The 20,886-nt window shown below is 46.2% G+C and overlaps 1 protein-coding gene across 17 annotated transcripts in view; it reads right to left on the bottom strand.

The window, feature by feature from the left end:
* The window catches only part of SAMD11 (sterile alpha motif domain containing 11), a 317,376-nt gene that overhangs the window by 115,403 nt on the left and 181,087 nt on the right, over positions 1-20,886 (bottom strand). The window contains exon 1 of one of the 17 annotated variants that reach the window (XM_083453797.1): positions 12,111-12,182. The exons of the other annotated variants lie outside the window; for them this stretch is intronic. Within the exon in view, the coding sequence (XP_083309923.1) occupies positions 12,111-12,167 (57 nt within the window). The 5' untranslated portion in view covers positions 12,168-12,182. Of the gene's footprint in view, positions 1-12,110; positions 12,183-20,886 lie in introns of those variants that run through there. 17 annotated transcript variants of the gene reach the window in all.

Below are 20,886 nucleotides of genomic sequence, written 5' to 3'. Positions count from 1 at the left end.
GGTTCTTAGGCACTCAAGTGGAAGCTGCGTCGGATGTTCGGCTTCCAAAAAACTTTCGAAAACCGGAACACTTACTTCCAGGCTTTCGGAGTTTGGGAGCAGATTTGTTTGTCAACTAACAACTAACCAAGGTTCCACAGTACTCTGCTATCCTAAACATGTCTTCTAGGGACTAAGCCCTGCTGAACACACTGGGGCCCACTTCTGTCTAATCCTTAGGGATTTGGTTTCTCTCAGTTTTGGTTTCTCTCAGTTTCTCATTAAGTTCAGCTCTCCACAGTTCCCCATCAATTTGCAATTTTTATTTTTTTAAAGTCGTCCTGAAAATTTGCACGGATTTCTCCCAACACACACATTTTTTATTGCAGTTTTGTCTAATGTACACATTATTGCAAAGCAATTTCCCTTAACATAATGCATATTTTACCCTAACATATGCATTCTGATTTCTGGGGCACTTTACCCGGCTGGAGAACTGCTCTGCAAAATTCTGAAAAGTGTGAACTTCAAAAGGGGGCTGTGCTTAGGTTCTTGTATTATTTCAGGTTGTTAAAAGGAGTTTTGCCTTTTAATGCAAACTGAATCAGATTTCTCCCCTATCTCTATTAGTAGCACAAAGCACTGTAGCATTAGCTGCCTTCTGCTACGGACTTGACAGCAATAGCCGATATGTGGACTGCAGTCCATGAAAATTTCTGCCATAATGAATGGCAGTTACTTTGCTGGTATTCCTTCTGAAGACTCTTCATATTTTCAAGTGAGATTCAATTGCGTATCTGCAAATTCAGGTTGCGTAATTAAAGTTGAGCTGTGGCTCTTGCCCATGAAAACCTGGTCCTCCACCACTACCCACCCCCATTGTGACTTCTTGCAATAAGGAAAGTGATGGGGAAACACAATGAAGAGTGTGAAATAACATTTGCTTGTGGCACTACCGTCTAACCTCTCTGCTATCAAATAAAAATGAAGGCTCAATCAATAGCCAGCATCATCTAACTTTCTCATAAACTTTGTGCAAACTGATCAAAATGAGTGTTTAACGAACAGGCCTGGATGTGACCAAACCCAGCTGCATGACTGGAAAATATTCTGGACCACTACTAGGCTCAAAGAAATGGCATACTTTCTGCCTCTAATTCCCGTGAGACCATCTCCACACCTCCTCCCCTACCTAACCTGTCTCAATGATGGATGTTTTAACTCTCTGCCCCTCACTCCCCCCCCCCCAAAAAAAGAATATATTGTGGAAAACATATAACACAGAGATGGGGGAAAATTGGTTTTTCCGAACCTATTTTTTAAAGCAGTCTTTCTGAAAATGCTCCAGATGTTTCATAGAAGGGAAGATTCTTAGGTCACATCAAGACCTGGAGATCCCCTTTTCAGCACAACAGGAAGTCATGCTCTGAAGCTGGTCCTTCAAGAAACAAAGACATGGTAGCAGAGCATTGGGCTAAGAAACCTTTCTTCTCAGCAAGGAACAAGATTCCTTAAAGCAGAAGGCTGCCCCCTGCTTGAAAGTCTTCAGCTGAGAGAAGACTTTGCCACCAGAAAAGGAGACAGTTGAATCCAATTCACAACGTGCAGGGAAGAATTCAGCTTCTTTGAATTTCTTTAAAGCAAGTTCCTAGCCCTTCTAGTTACGGAGCTATGTTTTGAAAGGGCGCTAGCAACGGCGGCTGAAATCTCAGAAGTCAGAGGTATTTTCAGGAAACTGAGTGTGGCATTTCACTATCTCTCCTGATCCCACGAGAAACCAAAATAAATTATGCAAATTTTGAAAGATTGTGCAAACTTGGCCCACTGAAATAATTTATCCAGGTTACAGAATGTGGTTTTTCTTGGCACAAAACTTTAATATGAGTCTGAGAATAGAATTTTAGTGTTGCCAGTCCCATACAAGCAAAGATTCAACAGCCATCCTCACTTTTTGCTTTCAGGTGTCTCCTGAACCTCTTTTTTTATGCCGAAGGGCCTTTGCAGATGTTTCTTTTTGTTATTAGCCAGTCACTTTAACAATTATCTGTATTGTTTTAGTGATGTATTTTAATACAGTAGTGCCTCGCAAGACGAAAAGAATCCGTTCTGCGGGTCTTTTCGTCTTGCGGTTTTTTCGTCTTGCGAAGCAAGCCCATTGACGGATTAGTGCTATTAGCGCTATTGACAATTTAAGGGCTAAAAACGGCTTTTTAAGGCTTGGGGGATTAGCGGTTTTGCTCTAAAATGCTTTTAGCAGCTTAGCGCTTCAGGAAAAGGGGTTTTGGAGCGGGGAAAAAAATTCAAAATTTTTCGTCATTTTTCGTCTTGCTAAGCAAGCCCATAGGGAAATTCGTCTTGCGAAGCACCTCTGCAAACGGAAAACCCTTTCGTCTTGCGAGGCATTCGTCTTGCGGGGCACCACTGTACATTTTTCTATTTATTAAAAAGAAAAAAAAATCCAGGTAACATAAATTATCTATAAGAATAGCCCTGTTGGATCAGGCCAGTGACCCATCTAGTCTAACATCCCGACTGTACTCACAGTGGCCAATCAGATGCCCCAATAGAAAGCCTGCAAGCAGGACCTCTGCTCAACCAGAACTCTCCCTTTCCTTTGGTCTCCAGCAACTGGTATGCAGAGGCATTTTGCCTCTGACAATGGAGGCGGAACAAAGTAATTATCCTCCCTTCCACATCGGATGTTCAGGCTGTGAGTACCAATCTATATGTTGTCAGAACAGCACTCTCCATGCCCAAAAGGGAGGTGTCAGCAGGCTTGATGGAGCCCTGAAGTTTGCATAAATGCAAGACTTCTTTTCAAACAACAACAAATAAACCTTGAAGGCAAACCCCGAAACAGCCCAATGAGAACTGAACATGCTCAGTATTAATGGAATGCTTGCTGACTGCCTGGTGGTGGTGGTGGCAGGAATGGAGTGGAGCAGCAGGAATCCTGAACAGCAGCAGTCCAAACGCTGCAACCTTTTGTTGCAGGTTCCACATACCATTGATTCCTCCTCCTCCTCCATGCAAGGATTGGTTTTTCAAAATAATCTTGAATTCGGTTAACGCCGCCCAATCCCATTTCTGTGTTCAGAAGCAAGCTTTGCTGTGTTTCAATAGGGCTTATTCCTCAGGAAGGATTGTAGCTTTAGCCTTCTGAACTGAGCAGAGAGTTTAGAGCAAAGAGGTAAATATTGGCCCTGTCAGCTCGTAAAACTGAAGCCACCCGGATTCTTCCGTGCTTTGCCTTAGCCCAGGACCTGGAACAGCACCGAGCTTTTCTGCCGCCCCAGGATACCAGTAAATTCCACCATGGGGAAATTCCACATGTCGGTTACTTTGGCAGAACATCTGTTGGGAGGGTTCCCGTGTTCCTAGGGGGTAGAAACCTGCCTGGGCGACCAAACTCAAAGAAACGTCAGTCTCTTTCAGCAGAAGCAGCTGATTTTGGCATCCTTTTTCCTCCAGCGAGTTGGAATCTGGACACTTGGAAACTGGAAGAGTCCAAAACCATCATGAAAACCGGAGAGGCCAAGTGTATTCTCTCTTTTTTGGTCTGGAACAGATTGAGTTTCATGAGTTCTGGCTCCTGCCTCATCAGCTGCCTACAATCCCCCACCCCACCCAAACAATCCCTGAAATCAGACCCGAGATTCTCTCCCCCTCCCCCAAGAGAGAGTAGATTGACCAGCTCAGGTCCATAAATTTAAATGGGTCAAATTTTAGTCGGACTTTAGTTGGATAAAGGCCATTGGGAAAGAAAGTGCATGCAGACGCTTGCTTTTTCAAAGGATCAGAGCAAAGTCAGGTCCAGCAGAACTGATTTGAGCCTCAGAAAGCACACAGAGCTGACGGACGAAGTGGGGAAGAACGTAACTCTTCAACTTGCTCTTTTAACTCAGTGAACTTTTCAACCACCCTCTCAACCAACGGAGCAGTGTGGGTCGGGACGGTGGCCCAGAGGCTTTGTGGGTAACCAGCAGGAAGACCTAAAAGGGCACCACTGCCATGCCCACAAGCACCAAACTGGTGACCCCTGCCTTGGGACCCTCACAATCTCCACTCATAAATGTTTTCATCTATTATCAGTGCCCTGCTTTCCAACTCAACTCTTCCCAACCCGGAACATATTAAGAGTTTGCTAGAATTTATGAATTACTCCCGGCTTCCTGGCCTTCTGCTTGTCGCCAAGGAACTGTGAGAAACATTTGCAGGCACGGAATGGGTGGAAAGGAGAACTGGCCAAGTTTTCTGACCTTGGCGGTATTCAAACTCCTAACGTCATCGCTTCCCTTCTCCAGGTCCTATATTGCCTTACTCCCCGGGGTGGGGTGGGTGTTGTAATTTGGAAACTAGAAAGTTTCCTTAATAGCTTTGTCAAGGGAGCCCCTGAACAATTTTATTCCATCAAATCAGGCTTCGGTCTAAATTACTCTTTGGATCTAGATGCCACTTCGGCTAAAAATTCCTTATTGCTTAGGAAGGCAGGATTGGGGGTGGGGGGAGGCGGCTGAAAGATAAGCCTGGGCCTCGGAGATAATCTGCCTGCATTTACTCAAGGTGCCAATAAACGAGCGCTGAAGGCAGATGGTAAATTCTTTGCACCTTTCGACTCTTTTGATCCACATCTGTTTGAGACAGGATGGATAATTTCTAGAGGTCAAGAGAGCAGTAGCTTCTAGACAAGAGAACCAAGAAGCCTCCCTTCTGAACTTGCTCCTGCTATTATTTTGGTGGTGGGGTAAAAGACAGCATCCCGACCAGCTGGAAATGTGGAAGGAGGGAGAGTGGAAAGGATCAAAGGAGAGGGTTTGTTTGTGTGCGTGTGTGTGTGTGTGAATATTCCCAGTTTCACATCTGACCTGGACTAAGTCACAGCGCATTTCTATGCCAGAATTCTCCCAACTGTGCACCCATATTGAGCATCCATCCTGATTTGTTTGCAAAGAGATTAGATCATGTTGGCTATTTAATGAGTTTTCATTCTGATTTGTTTGCAAGGAGTAAAAGCAGGTGTTGTCCCTCACATTCGGCTGCATTTTCCCATCATTATTCATACTGCAAAAAGTCTGATCTTTTGGAGAAGCAGGTTTGTTGTGAAAGGCCTCCCAATCAACTATAATTGTCTAATGTGAATTTGCCCTTATTGACTAAACCCCGCCTGGAAGCGCCCGTAAAGTACTTTCAGATCCCCAAGCTGGCACTTATCAATAACTGCCTTATACAAAGTCAGTCTGCTGGGTCCATATGACCCAGAACTATCTACACCAGGCACAGGCAACCTAAGACCCATGGGCCGGAAGCAGCCCATGGAGGTCGCATAACCAGCCCATGGACACCTGGCTCCCGTGCGCCACGCTAAACTAGCGCAGAGTGGGGATCGCCTTCCATGACACTGGGCAGCCTCCCATTGGCTGCAGGAAGCTCCTGCAGCCAATGGGAAGCCATGCATGCCTCCTCTGTGCTGGAAATCACATCTGTACATAGGCAGACGCTGAAATTGCGCACTCGTGCTCTGGCCCATGAAGCGATTTCCGCAGGAGTTAAGCGGCCCACAGCAGGTAAACCTTGCCGACCCCTGATCTACACATACTGGTAGAAGCTCTCCTGGGTCTCTCCAAGCCCTATGCTGAGATACCTGGGATATTTTGCATGCAAGCACAATCTCTGTCACTGACCTACAGCCCTACATAGGTTGTGACGGTCTGGAAATGGAAACTCAAATTGTGTGCAATGGAGAGCTTATTCAAGTAAATTTGTATGGGCATTAGGTACCTTCGATATTTCACTCTGTTTCATCCAAGAAATCTTTAATAATTGGACCAGATCAGCAGAAAAACAATGGAAAACAGAGCAGCTAATGTGGTGTAGCATTAAGGGGGTCAGACTAGGACCAGGGAAGCCAAGGGTCTAACACCAACTCAGCTATGACGCTCCACAGGAGATGTTGGGCCAATCATTCCTTGTCAACCTAAACTGTCTCAAAGGGTTGCTGGACTGGCTGCCAATTTGTTTCCAGGCCAAGTTCAAGGCTGAACCTGGGACCTCCTTACATGAAAGGCAGGTGCTTACTACTGAGCTAAGGTGCTTTCCCTCAGAGTGGTCCTTTAGAAAAAGTATCCCCCATCTTCTCCTAAACTCTTGCAAGTACAGTGGTACCTCGGGTTACATACGCTTCAGGTTACATACGCTGCAGGTTACAGACTCTGCTAACCCAGAAATATTACCTCAGGTTAAGAACTTTGCTTCAGGGTGAGAACAGAAATCGTGCTGCAGCGGTGCAGCAGCAGGAGTCCCCATTAGCTAAAGTGGTGCTTCAGGTTAAGAACAGTATCAGGTTAAGTACGGACCTCCAGAATGAATTAAGTACTTAAGCTGAGGTACCACTGCATCTGGGAGTCCGCCACATGATCACTACCCATAGAAGTCCTCCAAGCTGTTCACTATGCTGGAAACTTTTCTTTTTCAAGGAAGGGTATGAAATTGCAAACACCTCTTAGAGAATTTGTATGAAGATCTCCATTGCCCTCTACCCTTCCATATAAGCTTTCTCATCCCCCTCCCCAAGAACACGTAAATTCCACGCCAAGCCCATAAGAAATATGTGTGTGCGCGCGCACAAATTTAGGTTTCCATTCACAACCTGCTTGATGATTTGTCTACTACATGGGGGTGGGGGTGTAGAAGAGATTTTCCAGCAAATTGCATTACTTTGTTTGGTCAATTGGCCTACAAATTGATTTTCCTGTACAAATAATGAACATTTATGGTTATTTTCCCTATAGGCTTGCTTTATTTGCCATGTAACAAAGAGTGATTTTCCTGGATTTTTTGGAGACCCGAGCTTATCGCTGTTAGTAATTGTGTGTGCCTGTGAATTTGGGGGCGGGGGAGGAGGAGGTTGCAGACAAAAGGGAATCTCTTCTTGTGTTCTTGTAGGAGATGCTCCAAAGGGAGAGGAAACAAGAACTATGCAGGAGTGTGTGCTATTCTCCACACTAACCACGCATTTACCATAATGCCTGCTTTGGCCCTGGGGGAGCAGGATGGCACCATGAGGAGGGAGGGGAGGATGCATCGCTGAGCTTGCAATGGTTACTTGCTCAGGGGCATAGCATCAGTAGAAGGTCGCAGGTTCAATCCTCAGCATCTCCAGTTGGGGCTAGGGAAGACTTTGGTCTAAAACCCTGGAGAGCCACTGCCAGTCATTGCAGGTTGACAGACCAATGGTCTGGCTCAGTAGAAGGCAGATTCCTACATTCCCTTTTCTCAAGGGACGGAGCCAAAGTTCAGCGATAGAGCACCTGCTTTGGGTGCAGAAGCAGCTGCACCGTAGTCATTAATTTCACTCCCCCGTGTTATCCCTTGCCGAATTACCTGGATATTGTTCCACGGGCATTTAGGATATATTACAGAACATTAGGTGACGTAGCCCCACCCTCCACTCCTGGATGAAGGTGAACGGAAAACGAACTAAGCCAGGCCTCCCAAGGACTTCCTAACCAAAACACAAAAGGGGGGGGGGGAATTGCTGGCTCTCATTAAGATTTCTCAGCCTGGAGTTCACTTTCTAAAGCTTTTGTGGGGGGCCCTGATGAGCAGGGGACTCGTCAAGCCGCTGGCGAGTGGGGATGGGGGACAAGCCAGCAGCTCCACCAAATAGCAAGAGTGGCTAGGCTGTGGCAACATTTGACAGCTTAACAGGTGCACCGAACAGCTGCTATATTTAGGAATCATTAGCAAAGTACACGTCTTCGCACATTTGCAAAGAGACTAGGAGAGAGTAAAGAAACTGAAAAAATTGGGGGAGGGGGACAAGGATGAGAGAAAGTGGATTTTGCAGGCCCTTCACCTGATCGCTCCCACGCCAAGTCCACAGGAGTGCACGTACAGACAGGTGGAATTGAGGGATAAGAAACTGAGGACCAGAAGAAAGATGGCAGGAAGACCCAGGAGACATCCCACCTTCTCTCCAAGGTCTCAACTCTGGAAATTTTTGAAAAGCAGGACAGCAAGGGGAGGTGTTCCCTATATACACACAGAATTTGGCTGGGTGGCATCTTGCACACCTCCTTCCAGGAACTCCTGCAGCCAGATGTGGCTCTTACCTCTGTGCAGCAGGCTACATTCAAGCAATGCGAAATCCAGGTGTCTACACCCTCCTGCTCATCCAGGCAAGCAAGAGTCATTATCACAGTTCAATGAACTTTTCCAGACAGAGAGACAAGAGAGTCAGTGAGGGGCATGACATGAGAATGGGGGTTGGGCTAGGAAAAGGAATGGCCTATAAGAGTCCTGAGAGCCTGATGGAAATGTATGGAGGGCTGCATTTTGGCCCCCAGGCCTGAGATTCCCCCACCTGTGCTTTACATGACTCTTGAAGCGGCCGTGGAATTGTATGGAGACAGGGGTCTCTAGAAAAGGAAGCACCAAGATGGGGTTGGCCTGTTGGCTTAGCCTTACAGCACAGAAGATTTCAACTACGGCTGCATGTTAATTCTGCACAAGGGAGCAGGGAGTAACAATTTCTGCAGGAAATTCTGCAACACATGTGAGGGTCCTGCGAATTAAGGACTTTTGCACCACCATATTTGACTTGAATGAATTTATTCTGGGTGGTTTTACTATTTCACAAGATCTCTTCGGTTAATTGTGAGGAGAGGAAAGGGTGGATACAGGGCAACTCCTGATCACTGAAGGGGGATTGGAAGGACACAGAAAGAGCCCTCTTGGATCAGATCAAGGGTAAGTGTATCCTGTTCTCACAGTTCCCAATCAGATGCTTAAGGGAAACTTGCAAGCAGAGCCTAAGTGCAACAGCAACTTTCCCCACTTTGGAATCCCAGCCCACTGGCATTCAGAGCCATGCAGCCTCTGCCAGCAGAGGTAGAACTTAGGGTTGGTAGCCATTTGAGTACCTTACCCTCCACATTCAGGCATTCCTCAGGCAGTTTTGGATTCTGCAAGGGTACCCCTAAGGGCTAGAAACCAATGTCCCTTTTTTAAAAAAGAAGAAGAAAGAAATTTCTTGGGGTGAGAAACTCCACAAATCGTAACACAACCTGTGCTTTGTCTCTGCTCCTGCAGAACAGGTGCCATTCTGGATGTAACCCCGAGCCGTAGCCCAAGGCCATAGCCCAGCTCAGCAGATCAATACGCAGTTGAATAAATAAATGGGCCGCCCAAGTGTTAGTTCAAGCCAGCGCTGTGACACGCCCCTGACAATATCGATTCCTGGAGCAAAAGCACTGTGCAATGACCCAAGAGCCTAGCATTGTAGCGTGTGCCAGGTTTGGTCAGAAGCAGAGACACAGAAAATAATAATGCCCCAACACCTATGCATACAAGAAACCCACCACACTATGCTTTGAACTAACCCGTGGTGGTGTGCCCACAATTCTGCTGGATTTGCCGCATGCCATTAACTTCCCACAACAGCCTGCAGCAGAAGCCACAAACACTCTGCAACTGGGGTGGATTTTTTACTTGCAAGGGATTTTCTTTCCTTTTTGGCTTGTTTTTAAACCTGGGAAACACTTAAAAGCAGAATCCCACAGAGTAAATTTTCCCCTACCCCCCACAGTCCTTAAAACAGAAGCTGTACAACATAAGGACATAATAAGAGCCAATCGGGTGCCTCAGGGAAGCCTGCAAGCAGGGCCTAAACCCAACAAGAACTCTCCCCATTGGTTATTCCCAGCAACTGATTTTCAGAGGCATACTGCCTCCAACAGTGGATGAAGAAGAAAGCCGCTGTGGCTAGTCGCAACTGCTAGCCTTACCCTAGAAATCTAGAGAGGATGCTAATCTATTTTAGAGACAGGGCCAGCGCCAGCAACCTTAAGTAACCACTGAGCACCAGGACCATAGCAGTGGTCCCCAACAGTGATGTGCACCAGAATATGTTCAGAAGCCTATTTTTTCCAGCGCTTTTTTTATCCACATGTCTACTCAGAGCAAATCTTAATCGGATACCACCCCTGAGCAGGATTGGAGGGTAGGAAGAGTGAACAAGAGGGATACAACAAGATGAACAAACTAACAACACAGCAATAGTCAGACAGGGTAAAACTCACAACCCTGGCCCTCAAGCCTAACTCCAGACCCCCCCCCCCAATCTGTTCCTTTCCGCTTGCACAGCCATTGCACAGTGAATCCTTTATGCCTTACAAAATGAAATCGCAACAGCAGGCTAAGTTATCAGCACAACCCCAGAGGGGTGTGGGTGTGGGTGTGCACGCGCACACACACACACACACACACACACAGATGGGGGAGATTGTCAACATTCACTTTGTATTTTTCTAACCCAGGGTGGCCGCGCTTGGGGTCAGCATCTGGCTGCCTGTCAACCTCCCGCTGTTCTCCGCTCCTTTATTTATTTATCTCTCCCTAACCCAATTTTCCGGCTGGAATGGTGAGAGAGTGACGGCAAAGTAACGCGATTGAGACGCCCTGGGCAAAATGCCTATTACCTTCCCTGCCTCCCCCTTAATCAATAAAGCCGTTTTGCTGCCTGCTTCTGAAGCAGAGCATGCCATTCTGCAACAAGGGCCCTCGCACCAGGAGCGCATGCAATCCGAGCCAGAGGGGGCTGTACCTAGGGTGTGCATTTTAATGTGGCTACTCTTCATGGTTGTGTGAGATGCATGTATGTGTTTTCCATATACAGGGTGCAAAAGAATGATAGTGAAGGCTGGAGATGGGAGTGTGCAATTGAAAGAACTGCTGACCTGAGGGGGTAGAGTTTTCTATGTGAATCTATGGGTTGGTATATGTAGATCTGCAAATATAGATATGTAGGAATGTACGAAGGCATAATTTTCTCTTCCACCTTGTATTCCTCGCATGCAACTGTGAGAACAGGGTGCTGGACTAGGTGGGGGGGGGCATTCTCAATCATGCATCCTTTACGGATTGAAAGGAACAGCAACAGCAAATACAATTGATTTCCATTCTGGAAATGGGACGAATAAGCAAACAGCAGCAATTTCTGCTCCCATTTCCACGTTCAGCAGAATTCTCTAACATCCTTATATGGAGGTTTGTAGAGATAGATATACATATGCACACAAAGAATAAGAACCTTTGGGGCGCTCAAGCTGAATATGAAAACACTGATTCTGGCCTGCAATTTGTTTCCAGCATCTTAGTATTCCCAGGTATACTACCTCTAAATAGGGAGGTTCCATGTCTGCCTATTATAGCATATAGCTATCTGGAAATCTCAAATTTCTTCATTTCCCCCCAGAAGTGTCTCAATGCCCCACAGATTACAAATATGATGCAAATAAACAGCCACATTGATAGGAACAAGACAGTGGGCTTAGACCGGACTACTGGTAAACAATCACGTAAGTTAGCTTTAAATAGTACAGTGGTACCTTGGGTTACATACGCTTCAGGTTACATACACTTCAGGTTACAGACTCCGCTAACCCAGAAATATTACCTCGGGTTAAGAACTTTGCTTCAGGATGAGAACAGAAATCATGCTCCAGCGGTGCAGCGGCAGCAGGAGGCCCCATTAGCTAAAGTGGTGCTTCAGGTTAATAACAGTTTCAGGTTAAGAACGGACCTCAGGAACGAATTAAGTATGTAACCAGAGGTACCACTGTACTAATTTTTTGCACACAATTCTACTACCTTGGTTGCTTGAAGCTTTTGTTGTTGAATGCATTGTCCCATGAGTCAACTACAGTATTTGTTTACTGGAAAAAGATAGCTCTTTGCTAGCACCCTGACTGGGAGAGACAGCACCGTCCTGAATTGTTCTGAGCGAACAGTGTCTTGTGAATGTACAGGTGAAAACAAACAATACACTTTTGTCAGCAAACCATCAACTGTTGTGCTGCTGCCTGTAGTCAGAAAGGTGCTAACAAAGCGCTATCTTTTCTAGTGAAAAAACACTTGATAACCAACTAGAGAAGGATAGTACTTTGATAGCTCTCTACTAACTGGAGGAGGAAGCACCATGATAACAGTTTATTGCCTGTAGCTGCTGAAGGCGATTGGGCGGAATGGGGACGAATTTGCCAATATTGCCAGTGACAGAAAAGCAAAACATTGTTTTGGCAGGTGCCTGTAACTGATCACTGTCTTAGTAGACATAGCCAGGCTTAACATACCTCTTGCTTGCCTTTGGGCAAAACGTTTGGCCCTTGCTGAAGGACGGCAGTTCTCATTATGAGCAGGGTGGGGAGGGAGAAGAGCGGTGTTTCCCAACGGTAAAACTGTACCCTGCGATGCATTACGGCCCAACTGGTTTCCCCCCTCCTGAACAACCCACTGCTATTGACATTCTTCCAAGATCGTTAAAGCAAACATCAAGGAAAGGGAGAAATTTGTTTGTTTAAGGAGGTGCAAGTCTTGACAAAACAGACCCTAATCAGTTATTTAGATAATTGAAAAGCCGCCAGGTCTTTGTTACCTGCCAGGGCCAAACAGGAAAGGCTGGGGAGAAGGAGAGAAAAACACAGACACAAAAAAAAGCAGCCAGACAAGGACTAGGGCTCAAATAGCATCCAGGTGTGGAAATAAGGTTTGGCTCACAGATGAAAACCACACAGGGCTCGTTGAACGGCAAAGCTTGATCTTCTGTCCTTTGCAATAGTTTGTGTTACGGCTGTAAACACAGCAGTCGGGTTTTGTTTTTTTAAGTGGAAGAACAAAGGGGTACTATTTCTTTCTTATCCTACCCTCCTCCCAAGGAACTCTCAAGGTGGCATTGGTGGTCCTCCCCTCCGTTATTATTTTCAGAACAACCCTGTGAAGTAGGCCTGGCTGAAAGTGAGCAAGCTTTTTTAATGTGCCTTGGGAGCTTCTTGGCCTAGTGGGGATGCAAACTTATGCTTTGCCCCCACCCTGCCCTTAGTCTGACACTCTAACCATCGCACCACGCTGCATCTCATGGGCAAGTCTAACTTGCAGCGTTGGTACACCAAGCAGATTCTGAGCAATGTTTAGCTAGTGATATATGTTGAAAGGGACACAGGTGGCGCTGTGAGTTAAACCACATAGCCTAGGGCTTGCAGATCAGAAGGTCGGTGGTTCAAATCCCCACAACAGGGTGAGCTCCTGTTGCTCAGTCCCAGCTCCTGCCAACCTAGCAGTTCAAAAGCACGTCAAAGTGCAAGTAGATAAATAGGTACCACTCCAGCGGGAAGGTAAACGGTGTTTCTGTGTGCTGCTCTGGTTCACCAAAAGCAGCTTAGTCATGCTGGCCACATGATCCGGAAGCTGTATGCCTGCTCCCTCGGCCAATAAAGTGAGATGAGCATCGCAACCCCAGAGTCGGCCACGACTGGATCTAATGGTCAGGGGTCCCTTTACATGTTGAAAACCAGATTATTGCCCAGCCCTAATTTGCCACACATTACACTCCAGCCTTCCCCAACCTGATACCCACCAGATGTTTTGGATGACTCCTGACTGGGGTGGATGAGAGTTGTGGTCCAAACCATCTGGAGGGCTCATGGTTGGGGAAGGCTGCACTGATCGGGATCCCCACCCCCTCAACTTGCAGAATTAGAATTGTGCAAAATATACCCCAGTGCTTTACACTGATAACGACATTCACCTCCGTATCTGCAAGGATTTTTGTTTTCCCCCCAGCGTGGACACAAAGGAAAACACTGAAAGAGAGGGAGCAGACTAGCTTCTCACAAAGGGGGGGGGGGGAGAATAGTTTGAAGAAGGCATATTTGTGTGGTGCACAGTACAGGTGGCTGCAGGAGTATATTCACAGCATGGCCTTATAACACTCCAAGTTTGGAATTTGATGATGTAACAAAATTTATGCACTGCTTGGTGTATTGTTGCTAACCTCGAAATGTTTCGCAATAAAACTTTAAAACTATCAATTGAAAAACAGGCAAAAACAGATATTTTAAAATACAGTAAGCCCACAACATACATGCATGTAACGTATTCGAGCTTTATGTGCACAGCAAAGAAGTAAATAAAAAGGGGGCAGGGTTCCAGGAAAAACGACTTTCACTATCCCACCTGCCACGGAACCCTATGTGTTTTGACTATATGCAATTTTGGCTTTAAGCGCAATCCCTGGGAACAGAATCCCTGTGTAAGTTGTGGGCTTGCTGTAATCAAATAAGTAGCTCCAAAGAAATAAGACACATGCAACCTCTACATGTCTAGAAAGGCTGGCCTAAACAAAGATGCTTTTAGCAGGCACCAAAAACAGTACAGTGAAGTCGCCTGCCTGATATCAATAAGCAAGGAGTTCCAAAATGCAGGTGCTGCCACACCAAAAGGCCAATACAGTGGTACCTCGGGTTAAGTACTTAATTCGTTCCGGAGATCCGTACTTAACTTGAAACTGTTCTTAACCTGAAGCACCACTTTAGCTAAAGGGGCCTCCTGCTGCTGCCGCACCGCCGGAGCACGATTTCTGTTCTCATCCTGAAGCAAAGTTCTTAACCTGAAGCACTATTTCTGGCTTAGCGGAGTCTGTAACATGAAGCGTATGTAACCTGAAGCATATGTAAGTACCACTGTATCATGCAGTACCCTTAAAGGGGCTGACTCCACAGACTGAAACCGTTGAGCGGGCATATGTACAGTGGTGCCTCGCAAGACGAAATTAATTCGTTCTCCGAGTTTTTTCGTCTTGCGAAGCACGGTTTCCCATAGGAAATGCATTGACGGTTTCCCATAGGAATGCATTGGCGGTTTTAAGAAAAAGGCGCAAGACGTTTTCGTCTTGCGAAGCAAGCCCATAGGGAAATTCGTCTTGCGAAGCAACTCAAAAAACAAAAAAACTCTTTCATCTTGCGAGTTTTTCATCTTGCGAGGCATTTGTCTTGCGAGGTACCACTGTATAGCGTAAACTGGTTCCAATCCATAAGGGCTTCATATACTAACTGTAACACTCTGAACTTGTCTCTTACTTCCCTACCCACTGGGAGGGGGGAGCATTTATCCAAAGTATATATATATTTTTAAAATTCCAGTAAGAAGCTCCTTGCAACAGATTCCGTACAGCGAGACTTCACCTGTTAGGCTTACTGCAGGAAGGCTTCCATGGCACACATTCAAAAAACTGCCAAACATCTCCGGAAGGGGTGGGGGGGAGGGGAAACGCAAACAAACCTCAAACAGGATAGATGAGAAAAACCTCAAAAGCTCCTTTGTCCCTTTTGGCCGCCAAAAGACCTGCTTTGAATGGTGGGTGGGCTGCTGCAGGCTCTGCTCCCCAAACAGGTAACAAGCAGACTTTTGAGATCGCTTTAAGGTACACCTCACTCTCGCCTCCTCTCTCCTGACTGGTATGAAGCTTAAGGAGAGAAAATGTGCTTCTGGCATGCCAAAGAAACACAGAAAGCTGCATGAAACAGAGACAGACTTCTGGTCCATTTGGGAAAGGGACCCCAAGGGTCATCTAGTCCCACACTCCACAATGATTTTTACTAGCTTACCTGCCCACCAATAACCATGTTTACCATCTCTGACTTTAAAAAGAGAGAGTAAAAATAACCTTTTTTGGGGTAAAGATTGTCATTAGGGACAACTTTCATTCGCCACAGGTGCACATCTATTTACCAGCCAGCCATAACCCCTTCTTCATAAAACTCCTGCAAAAACAAAGCTGATGGGGTCAGGGAAAGGATATGAAAAGTTATTGATCCGAGGAGAATTCATTTTACCTACAAGGGGACAGGACTTTCTCACTTATTTAATCAAGGGCTGGCATCAAAACCATAGCGAATTTTAGTATTATCTAATTCTACCTAATCTCATTCGATCACTATTGCTCCACCACAGCTGAGAAGGGGAAGTCCTGCCTGTTTTTGTCTTCAGGTGCTATCTCCTGTTGCCTTAGCAACGCAGCAAAATGCCATTTCCACAGAAGTCAGACCTACCACATTCATCTCCAGGTTTATTTTTTAAAATACAACCCCTATATACCGATGTGTTTAAACCCATATACAGGGGTTGTACTTGAAAATAAACTGGGGTGCAGACATATAACCCCTCCCCAAGAGCAAGCAGAGAAAGAGGATCTATGCAAAACTCAAAAACCACCAGGGAGAGATTAGGTTAAGTTGCACCAAATTAGAAAGCAAGAGGGGGAAACAACTCATTTAGTTCAGTTTTGGCCCTCATCATCCCATGGGGCTCAGAGTGGCTTATAATGATTATATCTTCCTAAATACATAAAAATGTAAGGTGTCACCACATTCTGCAGTTCACATGGAGGTTTGGAGTCCAGCAATAACTGGAGGGCCACAGGCTTCCCCAACCTTGTTTTAATCAGCCTCAGTAAGAGCCAGATCAGGCAAGCATGCAGAAACACAACAAGAAGTCTCCTTTCTGGACCACATTCCCCATCATCCCTGACCATTCATCAGGCTGGGTGCCGGGGATGGTGGGACTTCGAGTCCAACAACATCTGCAGGGCCACAGCTGCCTCTGTCTTGCTCTACTGAAACCAAGCCTAAGAACTCATAAATGACCCGAACACATTAATCTTCCTCCGCTTACTTTTGGCTTTCCATCTCTTTCCCAGCCCCCAAGGGCCAATGGGCAGGGATAATGGGCAGTGGGAGCAGCCAAACAACATCTGGACTGCCGCAAGTTCCCCGTCCCTGATTTACAAGGTTAATTACGCAGCTGGAGCCCTGCAAGGGGAAGAGCAGCTGGCAAAGGCAATTCTGAGCAAGAAAAACAGCTGGTGAGGGAAGAGGATTAGGAACTCTTGACTCCTGCTCCGTTCAAAAACCACCATCTCCCAAACCTTCTTTCCATTTAAAAATAAAGCACACAAAGGTTGGGGTTTTTGTTACACATATCTGCACATATCATTTGCACCACGGCCCGCTGCAGTGAGAGGAGGAGGAGGAGCAGCAGCTAAAGGCAAGGAAGAATTGTAAGTGTATCCGAAAGAGATAAAAGACTTACCGTATTTTTCGCCCTATAGGACACACTTCTTCCCCTCCAAAAATGAAGGGGAAATGTGTGTGCATCCTATGGGGCAAATGCAGGCTTCAGGAAGCTATCCGCAAGCCGTGGGAGAGCTGCGCGACTTTGCTGAGCTCAGCGCCCCCCAGGCTTCGGGCTTAGCGCAGCTCTCTGCAAGCGTGGGAGGGCTAGCGGATAGCAGCCTGTTCTGGGGGCTGGGGAAGCTTGGGCTTCCCCCGGCCCAGCCCCGCACCTGGGGGGGGGGGGAATAATTTTTTTTTCTTTATTTCGCCCCAAAAAAACTAGGTGCGTCCTATGGGCTGGTGCGCCCTATGGGGCGAAAAATACGGTAGCACCGGCAGTTCAGAGCCAACTGAATAGGACCAAGGATGACACCAGGAGAAAAGGTCCATGAAAGTTAGTATCGCAACAGGCGAGTGAAGTGCTAGCTAACATTTCAACATGAGCACGGACTTCAAAAGGCGAGTAGGCATGACGGGGGAAAAGTAGACGCACTCACAAACTCCTTTGTGTGTGTTTTTAAAAATAGCATAAGAATAGCCCGCTGGATCGTGCCGATGCCCCATCTAATCCAGCATCCTGTTCTCACAGTGACTAACCAGATGCCCGTGGGAAACCAGTGAGCAGGACTCTCCCCTTTCCTGTGGTTTCCAGCAGCTGGTAATCAGAACCATTTCTGCCTCCAACAGTGGAGCCAGAGCACAGCCATTATGGCTAGTAGCCATTGATAGCCCTATCTTCCATGAATTTGTCCAAACCACCCAAGCTGGTAGCCGTCACTGCTTCCTGGAGGAGCGAGCTGCATAGTTTTTGATTATGTGCTGCATGGGGAAGTACTTTTATCTGACCTACACCTTCCAACGTTCAGCTTCATTGGATGTCCATGAGTTCTGCTGTTACGCAAGGAGAAAAACCGTTCTCAATCCATTTTCTGCATCCCATGTATAATGTTATAAACGTCTACCATGTTACCTGTCGGTCGCCTTTCCGCTAAACTGAAAAGTCCCAAACGCTGCAACACTTCTTCGTAGGATAGTTGCTCCCCTTGATCATTTTGGTCGCCCTATTCAGAACCTTTTGCAACTCTACAATATCTTTTTTTGGAGTGAGGTGACCAGAACTGTACAGTACTGTAAATGTGGCCACACCATAGATTGGTATAACGACGTTATGATATTGGCAGTTTTATTTTCAATTCGTTTCCTGATGATCCCTAGCATGAAATTTGCCTTTTCCAGGGCTGCCACACACTGGGGTTGGCATCTTCACTGAGCTATCTGCTATGACCCCAAGGACCTGCTTCTGGTCCATCACCTCTAGTTCAGACTCCATGAGTATCCTTGTGAAATTAAGGTTATTTCCCCCTCCAACGTGTACCACTTTATACTTCTTTACGTTGAATTGCATTTGCCATTTTGCTGCCCCAAAAGTTGTTTACTGTCAAAATATATATATAAATGCTATTGAGTCCTCAGGATTGTTTTCAATAAACTTCTGTGACTCTGCTAGATTTTTTTCCTGGGCGGAAGAAAACCCCCCCATGTCAATACCTCTTTTTTCAAATCCCAAGAACACCCAACTTAAAAGAACATATGCACACACCCAGGTCACTTTCAGATGACTCGTTCATTGAGCATTCATTCTCATCTGTTTGAGGGAGGTGAGATGACGTTGCTTCTGCAAGTGCCCATATTTAGTGAAACCTGACCGCTGTGGTGTGAATCTGGGCTGCGTTCACAACATGCATTTAAATCACATCCCAGCACAATAAAAAATAATCTGGGTTGGCCACTACATGAATGCTAGACTAGATGGGCCACTGGCCTGATCCATCGACGCCCTTCTAAGGCGAGGAAATATTCCAGGCCTTTCTAGATCTTGAACACCCCATTGCAAGTGGGGTGTGAAGTTCAGCATCATAGACTTTCTATTTCCAGGAAGAAAAAACTTGAAAAATATCCACAAGCACTTCCCCTCTCTGGATTTTCCCTTGCCGCACCCCCGTTTGCACACAAAAGTTTCAAAAGGCATAGAGCGCCTCCATCAAGAAAGCTGAATAAATTATGCAAAGCTTAACAGATGCACGCAACGAAGGACGACAGTTAGCAAAACATGTTGCAACGGCAGGATTTTGCTTTCAGAGCCACAAAATTGGGTAGGGGAGAAGGGCTTGAGAGCTAGAGAATCTTTAATTTTATTTTTAAACTGACTGCTGATCATTTATAGGAAATTATACAATTGCTCATTTAGTTAACTGGGCTTTTAAATAATAAATCTATCCAGATAATTAAAATACCGAGACGGTCTGGTTGAAACGCTGGCCAATTTGGCAAGTCCGATTGGAAAGAGCTTTTGCTCAAGGGTGTCCTCCCCACTCCGCCATGTGCAAAACGAATCAAGAGCAATTAAAACTCCGGGCTCTAACCATATCCAGAATGTGCGCAAGGCTCTCCTTCTGCACATCTGGGAATTCCCACCCTTCTGCCTCCTTCAGGCACGTTACAACGGAATCCTGCATCGGATTATACTTTCGACCCATGGGGAGGCATAATTCCGCTCCATCTTCACTATCATCCGGGAGTCAAATGAGGGCCAAGGAAAAGAGCTAAGGGAAAGATGTAGTTATAAAAGAGGAGGTTCAATAACGTTTAGCATATCAACCCCATCACAAGAGAGCTAAAGGTGGCCCTGGCATAGTGGGGTCCAGGTTGAATCCCTGGTGTGTGTGAGACCCTGTGCCTGAAATCCAAAAAGCCACTGCCAGTCAGTGTAGACAATATTGAAGTGGATGAACCAATGGCCTGATTCTTTATAAGGGAATTCCCTAAGTTCCTGTCTCTTAAGGTACAGACCAAAGCTCAGTGGCAGAGCATGTGCTTTGCATGCAGAAGGTCCTATGTTCAAACCCAGGCATCTCCCAGGTGGGCTTTGTAAGATCCTCTGCTTGTAACCCTGGAGAGCTGCTTTCAGTTAGTTAAAAACTAGGAAGCTGTGTCCAAACCCTACACTGATAGTATTTTAGTTGCCAATTAAAGACATCTATTTGCTTGGGCCTTTGAGGCATAAATGCTAGCAGTAAAGTCAGCAGCTGGTACTAATTTTAATTTTAATTTTTGGAAATGCAGTTTCCGATGCTTTCACTGCAATGCTTTTCAGTGCCCTGGGCTCTTACCAGAAGACGGGTGGTATAAAAAGGGAATGACCGTTATAGATGATGGACCAATGGACTGAAAGTCTACATGGATATGTCTACCTATGCATAAGAACGCAAGAAAAGCCCTCTTGGATTGATCTAAAGGACATTAGTCCAGCACCTTGTTCTCACAGTGGCCAACTAGATGCATATGGGAAGCCTTGACTGGCAACAGCAAGCAGAACTTAAGGGCAACACAACACTCTCTCCCCACTTGCAATTCCCAGCAAGTGAAAGCCGAAAGCTGCCTCTGAGAGTGGAAGGAGAGAATTGCCATCATGGCTAGTAGCTATGATTAAACACATTCGTGGAGGATAAGGCAATGGAAGTTGAATGTATCTCTGGAAATCCAGATGCTGGTGGACTCCAAATCCACTCACCCACGACACCGACCATGCCAGCTGGGGGCTGATGGGAACCGGAGTACACCTGCAGGGCCACCGGATCCCCTATCCATGGACTTTGGCTACAGAAGAACCAATGGGACGATACCCCGTCAACACACGAATGATAACAGCCAATGTCCAAAACAGTCCCTACTAGGACTGATCCAAAAGTTGCAACTCTTCAGCAGTAAGGCATTTCAGTGGAAGGAGGAGAGAGGAGGGAAGAGAGGAGAAACTATAGAACGGAAAGGTGGCAGAAGCAGTGACTCCCCCTTCCTCGTCAGCTCAGCACTGGCATCTGTTGTGCAGCCACATCCTTGCCAAGTGTCTAGATGGAGGAAACAGCCTGCACAGAGCAGAACCACCAGCTAACATCCCAAGGAA

Source organism: Podarcis tiliguerta, assembly GCF_965153285.1.
Source record: "Podarcis tiliguerta genome assembly, chromosome: 8".
Classification (NCBI taxonomy): Eukaryota; Metazoa; Chordata; class Lepidosauria; order Squamata; family Lacertidae; genus Podarcis; species Podarcis tiliguerta.
This window is presented reverse-complemented; position numbering and strand designations above follow the sequence as displayed.